The sequence below is a fragment of the Sapajus apella genome, unplaced genomic scaffold (assembly GCF_009761245.1).
Source record: "Sapajus apella isolate SASKATOON/1434 unplaced genomic scaffold, GSC_monkey_1.0 scaffold26, whole genome shotgun sequence".
NCBI lineage: Eukaryota > Metazoa > Chordata > Mammalia > Primates > Cebidae > Sapajus > Sapajus apella.
This window is the reverse complement of record NW_022436966.1, coordinates 4,502,895-4,519,404: the sequence shown is the minus strand read 5'-3', so window position 1 is coordinate 4,519,404 and position 16,510 is coordinate 4,502,895. Positions and strand designations below refer to the sequence as shown.

Below are 16,510 nucleotides of genomic sequence, written 5' to 3'. Positions count from 1 at the left end.
CAATGAAGAAACTGTATCAACTAACAGGCAAAACAACCACCTAGCATCAAAATGGCAGGATCAAATTCACACATAACAATATTAACCCTAAATGTAAATGGGCTAAATGTCCCAATCAAAAGACACAGACTGGAAAATTGGATAAAACGCCAAAACCCATCAGTGTGCTGTATCCAGGAAACCCATCTCACATGCAAGGATACACAAAGGCTTAAAATAAAGGGATGGAGGAAGATTTACCAAGCAAATGGAGAGCAAAAAAAAGGCAGGAGTTGCAATTCTTGTCTCTGATAAAACATACTTTAAACCAACAAAGATCAAAAGAGACAAAGAAGGACATTACATAATGGTAAAAGAATCAATGCAACAAGAAGAGCTAACAATCCTAAATATATACGCACCCAATACAGGAGTACCCAGATATATAAGGCAAGTTCTTAATGAATTACAAAGAGACCTAGACTACCACACAATAATAGTGGGAGACTTTAAGAACACATTGTCAATATTAGATCAACAAGACAGAAAATTAACAAGGATATCCAGGACCTGAAATAAGATCTGGACCAAGGAAACCTAACAGACATTTGCAGAACTCTCCACCCCAAATCCACAGAATACACAATTCCTCTCAGCACCTCATCACACCTACTCTAAAACTGACCACATAATTGGAAGTAAATCACTCCTCAGCAAATGCAAAAGAATAGAAATCTTAACAGTCTCTCAGACCACAGTGCAATCAAGATAGAACTCAGAATTCAGAAACTGACTCAGAAACGCACAGCTTCATGGCAACTGAACAACTGGATCTTGAATGGTGACTGGATAAACAATGAAATGAAGCCAGAAATAAAGATGTTCTTTGAATCCAGCGAGAACGAAGACACAACATACCAGAATCTCTAGAACACATTTAAAGCAGTGTCTAGAGGAAAATATACAGCAATAAATGGCCACAGGAGAAGCAAGGAGAGATCTAAAATCGACACCATATCGTCAAAATTGAAAGAGCTAGTGGAGCAAGATCAAAAAAATTCAAAACCTAGCAGAAGACAAGAAATAACTAAGATCAGAGCAGAACTGAAAGAGATACCAACACAAAAAAACCTTCAAAAAATCCATAAATCCAGGAGCTGGTTTTTCAAAAAGATCAACAAAATAGACCACTAGCCAGATTAATAAAAAAGAAAAGAGAGAATAATCAAATAGATGCTATAAAAAATGGTAAATGGGATATCACCACAGATTCCACAGAAATTCAAACCATCATCAGAGATTATTACAAACAACTCTATGCACATAAACTAGTAAACCTGGAAGAAATGGATAAATTGCTGGACACTTGCATCCTCCCAAACCTAAACCAGGTAGAAGTTGAAACCCTGAATAGACCAATAACAAGGGCTGAAGTTGAGGCAGCAATTAATAGCCTACCAACCAAAAAAAGCCCAGGTCCAGATGGGTTCACAGCCAAATTCTACCAGACATACAAAGAGGAGCTGGTACCATTCCTTCTGAAACTATTCCAAACAATCCAAAAAGAGGGAATCCTTCCCAAATCATTTTATGAGACCAACATCATCCTGACACCAAAACCCAGCAGAGACTCAGCAAGAAAAGAAAACTTCAAGCCAATATCCATGATGAACATAGATGTAAAAATCTTCAACAAAATAATGGCAAACTGATTGCAAGAGCACATCAAAAAGCTTATCCACCATGATCAAGTAGGATTCATCCCGGGATGCAAGGCTGGTTCAACATATGCAAGACTATAATCATAATTCATCACATAAACAGAACCAAAGACAAAAACCACATTATTATCTCAATTGATGCAGAGAAGGCCTTTGACAAAATTCAACAGCCTTTTATGCTAAAAACCCTCAATAAACTAGGTATTGACAGAATGTATCTCAAAATAATAAAAGCTATTTACGACAAACCCACTGCCAATATCATACTGAATGGGCAAAAACTGGAAGCATTCCCTTTGAAACCTGGCACTAGACAAGGATGCCCTCTCTCACCACTCCTATTCAGTATTGTACTGGAAGTTCTAGACAGAGCAATCAGGCAAGAAAAAGAAATAAAGGTTATTCAAATGGGAAAGAAGGAAGTCAAATTGTCTCTATTTGCAGACAACATGATTGTATATTTACAAGACCCCATTGTCTCAGCCCAAAATCTCCTGAAAGTGCTAAGCAACTTCAGCAAAGTCTCAGGGTACAAAATCAATGTGCAAAAATCACAAGCATTCCTATACATCAATAACAGACTTAAAGAGAACCAAATCAAGAATGAACTGCCATTCACAATTGCTACAAAGATAATAAAATACCTAGGAATACAACTAACAAGGAACATAAAGGACCTCTTCAAGGAGAACTACAAACCACTGCTCAACAAAATAAGACAGGACACAAACAGATGGAAAAACATTCCATGTTCATGGTTAGGAAGAATCAATATCGTGAGAATGGCCATAGTGCCCAAAGTAATTTACAGATTCAACACTATCCCCATCAAGCTACCAATGACTTTCTTCACAGAACTGGAAAAAAACACCTTAAACTTCATATGAAACTGAAAGAGAGCCCACATAGCCAAGTCAATTCTAAGCAAAAAGAACAAAGCGGCGGGCATCACACTACCAGACTTAAAACTATACCACAAGACTACAGTGATAAAACAGCATGGTACTGGTTCCAAAACAGAGATATAAACCAATGGAACAGAACAGAGGCCTCGGAGGCAACACCACACATCTACAACCATCTGATCCTTGACAAACCTGGCAAAAACAAGCAATGGGGAAAGGATTCCCTATTGAATAAATGGTGTTGGGAAAACTGGCTAGCCATGTGCAGAAAGCAGAAAACTGGACCTCTTCCTGATACCTTACACTAAAATTAACTCCAGATGGATTAAAGACTTAAACATAAGACCTAACACCATAAAAACCCTAGAAGAAAATCTAGGCAAAACCATTCAGGACATAGGTGTAGGCAAGGACTTCATAACCAAAACACTAAAAGCATTGGCAACAAAAGCCAAAATAGACAAATGGGACCTAATCAAACTCCACAGCTTCTGCACAGCAAAAGAAACAGTCATTAGAGTGAATCGGCAACCAATAGAATGGGGAAAAATTTTTGCAGTCTACCCATCTGACAAAGGGCTGATATCCAGAATCTACAAAGAACTAAAACGGATTTACAAGAAGAAAACAAACAAGCCCATTCAAAAGTGGGTGAAGGATATGAACAGACACTTTACAAAAGAAGACACACATGAGGCCAACAAACATATTAAAAGATGCTCATCATCACTGGTCATCAGAGAAATGCAAATCAAAACTACATTGAGATACCATCTCACACCAGTTAGAATGGCGATCATTTAAAAATCTGGAGACAACAGATGCTGGAGAGGATGTGGAGAAATAGGAACACTTTTACACTGTTGGTGGGAGTGTAAATTAGTTCAACCATTGTGGAAGACAGTGTGGCGATTCCTCAAGGACCTAGAAATAGAAATTCCATTTGACCCCAGCAATCCCATTACTGGGTATATATCCAAATGATTACAAATTGTTCTACTATAAGGACACATGCACACGAATGGTCATTGCAGCACAGTTTACAATAGCAAAGACCTGGAACCAACCCAAATGCCCATAGATGATAGGCTGGATAGGGGAAATGTGGCACATATACACAATGGAATATTATGCAGCCGTCAAAAACAATGTATTCGTGTCCTTTGTAGGGACATGGATGAACCTGGAAACCATCATTCTCAGCAAACTGATGCAATAACAGAAAATCAAACACCACATTTTCTCACTCATAGGTGGGTATTGAACAATGAGAACACATGGACACAGGGAGGGGAGCATCACACACTGGGGTCTGTAGGGGGGAAATAGGGGAGGGACAGTGGGGGTTGGGAGTTGGGGAGATATAGCATGGGGAGAAATACCAGATATAGGTGATGGGAGGAAGGCAGCAAATCACACTGCCATGTGTGTACCTATGCAACAATCTTGCATGTTCTTCACATGTACCCCAAAACCTAAAATGAAATTAAAAAAAAAATAAGGCAGCCTTTCAAATCTATAGGCAAGGAGTGGATTATTCAAAAAATGATGTTGAGATAACTGGCTAACCACTGGGAAAAACAATTAAGTTCATTTTTAGTCTCACACCTTTTACCCAAACAAATTCCAGACGAAGGAAAAATTTTAATGTGACATGAAGCTGTAAAAATTCTAGAAGGAAACAAAAAAAATTATCTAATCTTCCAGTTGGGACGGATGTTTTAAACATGAGGGAGCATACCATGAAAGAAAAATTTGAATGTTTGAGCACATAATTTTTAATTATCCTGTTAACCCCTACTACAATAAAAGCTAAAGGGAAACAAAACTGGAAGAATTATTTATAGGATACATAACAAACACAGGGTCAATAAACTTAGTATAAAGACAATTCCTAAAATCAGTTTAAAAAAAAAAGGTGAATACATCGATGGGTAAAAGATATGAAAAGGAAATTTTTAAGAAAATAATGATTAATAAGCACATCGAAAATGTTTCCTGTAACCAAGAAAATGCAAATTGAAATAATCAATTGCCATTCTTACTTTGCCAGACTAGCAAAGATTAACAAAACTACAATGTGCAGTCTTGGCAAAAATGTAGGAAAACAGGTCTTTTCATTCATCATCAGTGACAAACCATTAAATCGTTAGGAAGGCAATTTTTTAAATGAATCAACTGCTTCTATACATTTTTGACCCAGAATTTCAATTTCAGCTTCATCAAAAAGAGATAATTGAGAATGTTTACAAAGGCTTGCCCACAAGGACGTTCATCACAATGTGGCTCATAATAGCAAAATAAACATGGAAAGAACAAAGGGAATGAGATAGAGAGAGAAAAGAAAAACACCTAATTGTCTAACAATAAGTAATCTGTTACATAAATTATACTTCACCCCTAAATAATTAAACAATGTTGTAGAAGAACAATTACTGATGTGGAGAAAGAAGAATGTTAATAATATAGAATTCTGTGTTAAAAATAAGTTACAAAACAATAGACTGATACTATTTTTGTTTTTTAAACATAAATATTTATATGCAGAGAGACTGGAAAGATATATATCAAAATGTTAACAGCCTTCACCTCTGAATGAGACTACTATTAATTTTTTACTTTCTTCTTTCCATCTATCTGTGTTTTCTAAGTTCTCTGCAATCATATGTCCCTGACGTAATCAGAAAAGAATCCACAAAATTGATTTAAAACTTAATTTTTAAATTCTTGCTAATTATTGAGGTCTAGAATACATCTTAAGTTTAACATCTGGTTAGTTCTTCAGTCACCAGGCTGAGCTCTGCTGGCCAAGAAAATATTTTGGACATCTTCACACAAACTGTATTTACTCTGGCTGCACTTTTTCCTCCTTTAGTATTCAGTGTACTATGCCAAGAAAAGATCCACTTTCTATTGGAGATCTACTTTCAGAGAGATCAGAATGCTAAAAAGGAGACACTGGAGTATGAGCTGAGAAGTGATCCATTTTATGCAATGTCAATTAAAAATGGATGTTTTACTAATGCAATAATGAAAAACATGCTAGACTATCCTGGTGTTGCATGGATACACATGAAGTATGACTATAAACAAAAGAATCAGATTTTAAGAAACTCACTGACGTTAGTTTATAGGCCATGTAAAAAATTGGATTGATGATATTAAAGGCACATTTTACTTTTTGATGCATAATTTTATTTCGCAACTTGATCTTCAATCCTATTGACCAGGCATGGCTCTAGTTTACTTTTGCACACTCTCAAAGGATAAAGCTTTGTCCCATTTGAACATATTTCCCCAAACTGAACATCAGTCAGGAAGGTAGTTCCAGGAGTTTCAAAGAGGGGGCTCAACTTTCTAGGGGGAAGAGAGACAACATTCATTCGAATGTAGAAGTTCCAGAGGGTAGTGTTTTCAAAACTCTGCCCAGTTTTCCAGAAACTATACTTCATCTTAGAAAACACCGGGCTCCAGGGCTGCTGTGGGAAACCTAAGAAGATTATTAACATGCATATGGGGAGGAGGACCAAGCGCAGGAGAACATAAACTTCCCAAACAAAAGCCTACTGTTTCTTTTGTCATGGGTTAGAGTCTTACCATGTATTGGTCAACGATACTTAACACGCTCTCGATGCATCCCTAGGGATTTGATATCATGTGAAGGTGATGAAATGTCATTTTATGTAACTCAGAATGAAGAGACGTAAAGGGGCGTATAGTCGCATGTTCTTCTTCATGGGGATGCACATCAGAATCACCAGGGAGCTTCCTCCAAGTGATAGCAGCTACTGATTGTTGAATACCTACTCTGCACCTGGTGCCATGACAGGTGCCCTCCTGTATTATCTCATTTTATCATCACCCGCAGCCCAATGAGGGAGGAGCTATTTCAATCCCCATTTTGCTGATGAACTCAGAGAGAGGAAGTGCCCAAGTCCACCCAGATGGCAGGAAAGGACTTGAACCTGGGCAGTCTGACTCCAAAGGCTTTAGACCATTTCTGTACATTGCCTCCAAAACACAGATCCCCCAAGATCCCTGGGTCCACTGACTCCAGATGCCCAGGGGACAGATATGTGCCTGATTCTGAGATCCTGATTTCAACAGATCTCATTTTGCGACAGATAATCACTACTCAGAGAGACTTAACTCCTTGCCCAAGGTCACAGGGCACATTAGTAGAGAGGTCAAGACTTGAACCTAAGATCAAGAGAAAAAGCCCCAGACCAGGTTGGGAAGAACCCCAGGCATTAGAGCGTCAGTGTCTGTAGCTGGCTGTGTGACCACAGGTAAGGCACCTCTCCTCATTCCCTGAGTGGCCCTTTTTCTCGAACTTCAGGAGCATTTTATGTATCTGGTGGTATTTCCCCTTTGGCCCTCTTTCAGACAGAGCTCTGGTTTTTGCTCACTGATTTTTGAAGTAGCTCCTGCAGAGTCTATGTTAGTGCATGTTCCCATCTTTCAGGCCTAGAAAAATACAGATACATTAAAATTTACTGCCATAATCTAGAATGCTTGGGGGAACAAAAGGGAAGTTGCCACCAAGGTAACTAGATGGCAAAGGTTTTCAGTGGGAGTGAAAGAGCTTATTCTGGGGGTAAGTTGACGCAGTCCAAGGTTAGCTGCCGCAGCCCCTGATGAACAGTCATTCTTGATGTTTCCTTGGTTCTACATGAAAACTCTGTTCTACATTTCAAACTAAAAGTTTGAAATTAACTCCATGTGAAAATTGTGAGCTCCATCAGGACTCCAGGCAGGCACTGCATTTGTTTTATGCATGGCTGGAAGAGATTTGCTTGTGAACTTCTCTGAAACCTACCTTCATCCCAGCCCTGCTGTCCTGCAGGGGGAAGTTGGCATTCCCCTCTATTTCTGCACCCCATGGCTCAGTTTTCATGTAAGGTCACCAGCAAGTGGATGCTGCCCTTCCCCACACAATGCTGCTTCTCTCCCATTTCAGTAGAATCACGGAAGAGATGATGATTAACTCTGAGACAGGCCATACTCCTGGGAACCCCAGGCAGGCTAATAGTCTGTGTCCCTTCAAATTCATATTCTTTTTTTTTTTAATTGCATTTTAGGTTTTGGGGTACATGTGAAGAACATGCAAGATTGTTGCATAGGTACATACATGGCAGTGTGATTTACTGCGTTCCTCCCCATCACCTATATCTGGCATTTCTCCCCATGCTATATCTCTCCCCAACTCCCCAACCCCCTGCTGTCCCCCCCCATTCCCCCCCCCACCTCGACACAAACTCACATTCTTTAAATATTTCAACATCCATTGAGAGAAGTTGTGTACTGCCAAGGGAAGGATGAAAGTGCTCCTGGTAGCTGTCTCCCCTGTGCATTTCAGCTCTGGAAGCCAGAATACATCCCACAGCACCTCAGAGGCTCAAGTGTGTGCCCAAGGTCTCCTTCCCACCTCTCTTCTGAGTTTCTGTGTAAATTTGTGTCCTTTAAGAACAGTCAGTATTTGCCATAACCTGTGGCCATGAGTGTGTGGAAGGATTTAGCCATTTTGGTAGACTTGCCACTCAGTTCCAATTCCAAAGGTAAAATTATTCCAAATTTGTATACAGCAACAAAAGTTCACGTGTCAGGAGACACAAACCTTGTGCATGAATCCTGGATTATCCTCTACCGAGTAAAAACAAAGCTTTGAAAATATTTTTCTTCTTAGCAAGTTATAGCTGTTTTAAGTGCTGCAGTTATTCTGACTTCAGGATTAGAAAATCTTAAAAAGCTGATGCTTTGCCTAGAAGATAATTTGTAAGTTCTATAAATGTCAACAGTCAAGATTTGTTTTGGGTATAGATTTATTCAGAGGAGAAAATACTCTGCAAGAACCCTGAATTCCATTAGCTTCATTTCATTTTTTTGCACTACCTAAAACTACCTATTAACTTCAGATGGAGATAAATGCCAAATGCCACAGAATTATATATAGTGTAATCCCAATTATGTTAAAAATAATATACATGGGAAAATTCTGAAAGAGTATTCCCCAAAACATTAATTTTATCACTGGAAGTTGGGATTATCAAGGATTTTAATTTTGTATACACTTCTCTGTATTTCCCAGGCTTTTATACTAATATGCATTACTTTGTAATTAATATGCATAACAACACATATGGGCAGATAATAATTTATATCCTAAGAAGTCAGACCAGCTGTGCTGACAAGCAGTTCCGAATGCTGGTGTGCCTAGAGCTGTGAGGTCACAAGCTTATGCAGAACTTGGGGGTGTGTAGCCCAACAGACCATCCAGAGATCTGCAGGGCTGCTAGATCCTGGACCCACACTCCTCTAGGAATGGACTCATGGTCCCTCACCTTTTTCTTCCTCTCCTTGAACCTTCTCATTCCTCCCTGACTTCACAACCACTGTTCAGCCTTTCCAAGCAGAAGCCATTTTCTCCACTTTCAAAATACCTCCCTAGAGTTTAATGTCTTCTATCAACAGAAACCTTAAGCTTGTTATTCCACCCGTCTCTGAAAACCTGCTAGCCCAGGGCCTGACACATAGTAAGTTCCTTTCTACTCGCAGCAATGGGTCCCATTTTGCTTTGTAATGAAAACCCCCAGGTTTGTGAATTATCAATGAGGCAGCCCCAGGTGGGCAATCAGTCACCTCCATTATGTCTGGAGCTCCAGAAAGCTCAGCCCAGATTCTTTGAATTTCACCAACTTGGAGTCCTGCTGAACATAATTTTCTTTCAGATTTTTGCACAATATTTTACAAGTCTAACTTTTTTCAAGTTGGTTATTTTCGGAGGCAGTAAGGAGGTAGAAATATTCAGCCTAACTCTAGCCTGTCTGTTGTCCATCATTTGGAGACACATTCCCAAACCAGCTGATAATTTGGTGCCAAACAGTTATATTTGGCTCTGGAGTGTCCTGAAAATGCTCCCTAGACCCAGGGGACATTAAGAGAGACAGCATGGCGAACTCATTTTAGTCAGTAACCTCTACTGTTTTTCCCACTACCTAATGCAAATGTCACCATGGGAATGTAAGCTCTACTTCGGGGCTTACATCAGCTTTGGAGGGTTTCAACACACCCTCCCCCTGCCTCCATAAGACTAGGGATTATTTTTCTCTTCCTTTTTGCCAGAAATAAATATTTATATCAAGAAAATATTGCCAAGACTGGAAAAGTATTTGAATTATTTAATCCACCCTTATAAAAGGATTTTTCTGATTGGTGTTTGAATTGGCTAATGAATTTCAACCCTGGTTTTATCCCAAATCCATTAGACAGTCACCAAACTGCAGGAAGAATTCTGAGAACTTTCTTCTTCACTAGTCTGAAAAGGATTACAATGTCCCAAGGTCTAAACCTGTACTGTAAATATACACTTATCAGTGCATGGTTCCAGAGCATGGCTTCATTCTAGTTGGCATGATCAGAGCCTCTCAAAAGACACCTGAACCTTTTCGTCGAGTTCTTCATCCCTAGCCCCTTCTCCTAGAGAGCAAGCTCCTGCTGGTATCCAGCCTTGCGCATTGAAGATCTTGGCCACATGCCTCCAGAATGGCCAATATGAAGAGCCTCAGCTCCTGGTGTGCTTCCAGCTACATTATAGGACTAGCTGGGTTTACCTTGGGCAAGTTATTTCAACAAAACTTGGGTTTGAATTTTGCCTCTGACACTTATAAGTGGTACAGCACTAACTCAATTAACTAACCCTTCTGATTCTGAGTTTCTCAAACTGTAAATAATATCTCTCAGGGTTGTGGAAGCATCAAATGAGATCATGAGTATATGATGTTAGAAAAAAATCAACATGCATGAATGTGTGTGTTTGTATAGATAGGTATATGTGTATGTGTGTATCTATACATACACACAAATTCACTAAATCTTTCCATTTCCCTATTAATTCCTGATGCCCACAAGGATGTTAATTTGGTAGAATGATATAATTGAGCAATCAGGCATATTGAAAATTTTAATGTTTAATACCTCTGATTTAAAACCATACATCCATGTAGCATATTTTAAAGGTGTGGAGGCCCATGTAGTAAAGATGCATATTTACTGAATGCTTAAGTACTAAGTATCATGCTTTGTACTTGAATGCAATATTATTTACTCCCCACACAACATCATCACCACTGTTTATAGATGGAGAAAATGTGTCCCTAGTCACACACTAGTAAGAGAAAGGTCTGGATTTGACTCTGTGTGATCTGAAATCTCCTCTGCCCCTCTCTGTACCCTCAGTACACAGCTTGAGGAATACCTAGCTTTCAAGTCTGGGGTGTTTGGCACTCTGGGGTAATGACACTCATTGGTCCCCAAATCCTGATAAATCCCCCAATCCTAAGCAAGCTTGTCAGACTCCTACAGACAGATGCCTTGGGTAAACCTATATCATGGGTACACACAGAATTCTAAAATATCTTTGGTCATAGACAAAGGAAATTTATATTTCAAGATTATCTAAAAATTACATTTGGCTAGGCCCAGTGGTTCACACCTGTAATCCCAGCATTTTGGGAAGCTGAGGCAGGCAGATAGCTTGAGCCCAGGAGTTCCAGACCAGCCTGGGCAATATAGGAGACCTTGTCTCTATAAAAAAAATTTTTTTAATTAGCAAAGTATGGCACTGCACTCTTGTGATGCAGTGACTAAGGTTGGGGGTGGGGCAGGGACGAGGTGGGAGGATCACGTGAGCCCAGGAGGCTGAGGCTACAGTGAGCCATGATCGCACCACTGTACCGCAGCCGAAGCAACAGAGAGCCTATCTCAAAAGAAAATAACAAAAACTTAAAAATTTTCATTGAATGTCTGATTTCAAACTCCCACCCCTCCCTAATTTTCTCCCCAATTGCAAACAAAAGCCAAGTGGGCCAGTCCGAGCTCCTGGCTTCCATTTCTCCTGCCCACCCGGTGCTAGTGAGCAGTGGAATGGCCACCTAGCGGGTGGACCAGCAGAGGCCTCAGCTGTCCCAGGAGTGGATCACGGCCCCACATATGTCACAACACCACTGGCTTTGGCAGATGTGGCAGCGAGGCTGGCATGGCCCCAGCACCAAACGTGGCATGGCTGAGGTGCAGCAAGGAAGGCATTGTGCCCTTCTTCCCAAATGGAGTTCCAGGAAGGGGTCAGATGACCTGAGTTATGGAAACCAAATGGTCCTCCTTTGTTTAGAGAGAGAGAAAAAAAGTCACTCATTTTTGTGGTGAAGTGAAAACAGGCTCCAAACCAAATAATCCTCTCGGAGCAGAAAATGCCAGCTCCACACAGCAGGCCCGCAGCCTGGGAGGCTGATACACTCGGGTAGTGGAAGGTCTTCCACAGCCTCAGCAAAGCCTTCGCAGGCCTCTCACTGAGGTTCTCCGTTTTGCTCCAGAAATATTTGGTCTCCCAAGCAGAAAAGGAAAAGGAAAGGAGGGGGAAAATGAGAAATGTCTGCCTGGCCTGGGCCACACTCCTCCTCTCACTCCTGTGCAGTTGAGATGGAGGAAGGAGAGAGGAGTTGTCCCGAGGCAGCTGGAAGTGAGGCCAGACGCTAACCCAGGAGCAGGGCAGGCCAGCCTGGAGTCTCCCTGGCTGTGGCGCTGCAGTGTGCTGCCCCGGACGCTCTCCTGGGCGTGACCCAGCTCTTCCCGCAGAAGGCAGCTGGAGTCACAAGGCCTCCTGTGGCTGCTCTGTGGCTGCCCCGTGGCTCTGTGGGCTGGCTCTGTGGGCAGGGATCTGTACTCCCAGGTACTGCTAGTGCATGTGCAACAGGATAAGCCATGGTCACGAGGAAATAAACATAGGTTTGAGTCAGCCACGCCTGTCCTGGTTCAGTTTATTCTCTAATACAAGCCTTTCCTGAAATGGAGAATCCTTTAGTGAGGAAAGAGTAATGTACAGTTCATTTCTAGCCTTGGCTTTGCCTCTGTCCTGCTGTCGACCTTAGATCACTCATCTCTCTCAGCCTCCATTTTGCATCTGGAATATGAGCCTAAGGATTCCTGCCCTGCCTTAACTCACGAGGTTGTCATTAGAAGGAAACAAAGCCCAGCTTCTATCAAGGCGGATGCTTATAGCCTATTAGATAACCATGCAGACTCTGCAACCAGACTGCCTGGGTGCAGATCCAAGGCCCCATGGGTAACCGTGGGCAAGTCACTTAATCTCTCTATGTCCATTCCTCACCTTTAAAATGAAAGGAACAATACTCCTTTCTGATAGCTCTGCTTGAAGTTTAAATTTGACTAAGTGACATACAGGAAGTGCTTAGAGACTGCCTGCATGCAACATGCCCCGGCAAGTGTGGCTGTCATTGTAGATACTCCTTGACTTAAGATGGGGTTACATCCTGATAAATCCATCATAAGTTGAAAATATCATAAGTCAAAAATGCAGTTAATACGCCTAACCTCCCAAACATCATCACTTAGCCTCGCCTATGTTAAATATGTTCGGAACATGGACATTAGCCTATGGTTGGGCAAAATCATCTAATGCAAAGCCTATTTTATAATAAAGTGTTGACTATCTCATGTCATTTATTTAATATTGTACTGAAAGTGAAAAACAGAATGTCAGTATGGGTACTCACCATTAGTGTACACAACTGAAAGCACCTTCATAAAGTTGCAATATTTAAGTCGAACCATTGTTAAGTCGGGGACTGCCTGTATTATCATCACAGACAGGCTATCTTGAAAATAATAATATTCAGTTCAGACACTGCATGATCCTACACTGTCATCATAAACTTTGTAATTTTACTCAACACAGTGTGACCATTCCTGCAACATCCCGTAATCTGCCAACAGCTGATTCTAAGTATGGGGGTAACCTCCAGTAGTTCCCTGTTGTGTTTAGGAAAAATCTCCAAAGCTTCACCATGACCTATGTGGCTGTGGTCATCTGGCCCTGCTGCCTTTTTTAGCCTCATTTTGAGCCATTGTCTGTCTCACTTAGATTCAACAGCCTCATTGGTCCTCTTTTAGCTTTCAAAAGTTCTGGGGTCCTTCCTGCCCCAGGATCTTTGCAGTGCCTCCCTCTCTCCCACTCTACCCCCTCACCCAACCTCAGGTTTCTGCTTAAATGGTCTTTCCTCTGCCAGACGCAGTGGCTCACACCTGTAATCCCAACACTTTGGGAGGCAGAGGCTGGTGGATCACCTGAGGTCAGAAGTTCAAGACCAACCTGGCCAACATGGAGAAACCCCATCTCTACTAAAAATACAAAATTAGCCGGGCATGGTGGTACATGCTTGTAATCCCAGCTACTTGGGAGGCTGAGGCAGGAGAATCACTTGAACCCAGGAGGCAGAGGTTGCAGTGAGCTGAGATTATGCCATTGCACTCCAGCTTGGGCAACAAGAGCGAAACTCCATCTCAAAAATAAAAATTTTTTTAAAATTCTTTCCTCAAGGAAGCATTTCCTAACCTCCCAGATAATGACCAGCCCCCCTCCTTCTTCTCTGTGTGTTTATCACAATTATAATTACATAATAATTTCTGTAATTACTAGCATGTTGGCCCCTTGGACAAGGTACTCTATCTGTTTTGTTCATTGCAAGCCCTAGCACATTGCTTGGCACATGGTACACACTCAAAGAATTAATTTTTTTAATAATGTTAAATAACTGTCTCTCCTGCAGCTCCTATAAAATCCATGAAAGCAGAGACTGTGTTTCTCTTCTCAAAGCCTACATCTCTAGTATATAGTAGGTCTTCAATAAATATTTATTGGATGAATGAATAAACAAATGACCTGGAATAACCTCCCTAACTTTTCACCACTTGAAGATTTTCCTGTACATCTTCCTCCTCCTCTTGCCAGTAGGGTCATAGTGCTTAGCACTCACATGTGTCCTCTAACTCCCATCCCAGGCAGCTTCCTAATCTTCACTCAGGCAAGAGTTTAATGTCGGCTATATTCTGCAGTCACTTGTAGATACAAGAGACATCAATGTCACAACAAAAGCAGGATACTATGCTTTAATAATATATGTATTATTTTGTGTCCTCTAGTTATAGGAATTTGTAATCACAACCTGATTAATGACACAAATCTTATGCATCTTCATTTCACCTATAGGCCCTACCACAGCCTCTTTGTACAGCTCGTGTACCCGATAAAAGCTGAGGCTTGAAGGAATGACTTATATATTTTCTATAATGGAATGACTTTTATATACTTTGTTTAATAACTTCTCAGCCCTGCCTCTGGCCCCAGAAATGGATACAGTGAAGTTCTTAAAGAGCTTGAATTTAAGCCACTTGAATTTTTTCCTGGTCATCTATTAAAATGAGCAGAACTTCCCCACCCGAAAAGTCCCCCACTCTGATCCACCGTTCACAGCTACGTCTGCTAAGACCTCCAAAATCATCACTTCAGTTTTACTCAAAAACCCACCAGAGGGTTTTCTATAACTTAGAGAACTTTATCTAAATCCCTCAGGCTAACTCAGAGAACTTGGACCAAACTTTCTATATTATCTGTTCAAATCCTTCTTATATCCTACCTTGTGACATACATTTATATGCCCTGTCTTTCCTCATGCCATTTCTTCCACCAAGAATGTCTCTTCCCCATCTCCGCACAAAAGTACAGCTCATTTTTTGTGCTTTGCTATGACCTGACTATGACACTCATGTAAAGGAAGCTCCCTGTCTTATGAAATCCAATGACATTTTGGTGAAGTCATTTGTCAGTACACTTTTTCCACAAATATGGCTTCTCTCTCAAACTAGCCTTAAACATGGAGCTCCTGAGGACCACTCTAATATTTTGTTTCCCCTCAGTGATTCCTGCTCTGTCTAGGAGTTCACTCATTATTTTCTCACCAGCTGACTCAACTGCACATACCACAATTCAGGCAGGAGCACTTGAATTCACTGCTAATGGGTTTTACAGCTCAAGAGTTTTTAAGCTCAAGAAGATTGATTTTTGTTTTTCTGGTATTTCCCTGGACTTGGTTGATGTTCTCTAGAAGTCACTGAACTTGAAATTATAAACTTGCCTCCCTCTTCTTAATCCAGTGATTTCCTTTTTACAGATGAGAAGCCCTTTGCTGTGGAAGATACTCATTTACTGTGTCCAGCACCTATCTTAAAAGAAGTTGGCATGTAAGTTTTCACCAGCTACTGAACCTTCCAGCCAGGGAGGAGAGAGGAGGCAGAGGGGGACAGGGGAAAGGAAAGTATCTAGAGAAAGTGGAGCCTTTCTCTAGTTTCTCCAGCTAATTATGGAGCCAATGTTTACAGTGAGCCATACACCAGGATAAGTGTTTTACAAAGTATCTCACTTCTTTCTCCCAGGTTCTCCATGAACCAGGTATTCCCACTATCCCAATTTTACAGATGTAGAGACTGTGGCTGCAAGACTTTAAAAACTTGCCTAAGGTCACACAGCAGTGAGTAGAAGAGTCTGGGCTCAATCTGAGGTCTGTCTGGCTTAATCACACCTACACTTCTAGAAAGTTCTCACACACTTGACCTCGCTCCGTCATCACCATTGCTCTGCTAGATGATTGTTATCTCCTCCTTAGAGAAAGAGAGGCTCAAAAAGGCCAAGCAGGGCCATGGCTGGTTCATGACAAACCAAGACCCCAGACTCATGCCTTCTGACATCCCACACAGTGCTCCTTCCTCGACGCTGCACAGCATCAGATGTTCACCCAGACCGGAAAACGTTCCCTGAACTAATTTATGGGGGAAAATCTCATGGTGGTGCAATTATAATAAGCACTAATGAAATGAGATCAAAACCATCAACAGAAGAAAGCAAATGAACACCCTGAGCAAGAAAAGAGATATGTGGGAAATGAGGCAATACTGGTGCAGAGAACCACAAAAAATAATAATAATAATAACCTCTCCAAAATTGTGCCTATAACAGGCTAGGCACAGAATAGAGGGTTTAAAGGGAAACTGTTAAAG

General features: G+C 41.0%; 1 protein-coding gene across 2 annotated transcripts in view; it reads left to right on the top strand.

The window, feature by feature from the left end:
* The window catches only part of ANTXR1 (ANTXR cell adhesion molecule 1), a 268,927-nt gene that overhangs the window by 127,428 nt on the left and 124,989 nt on the right, over positions 1-16,510 (top strand). For both annotated transcript variants that reach the window (XM_032291881.1, XM_032291882.1), the window contains exon 11: positions 15,628-15,697. In XM_032291881.1, the coding sequence (XP_032147772.1) occupies positions 15,628-15,697 (70 nt within the window). The remainder of the gene's footprint in view (positions 1-15,627; positions 15,698-16,510) is intronic.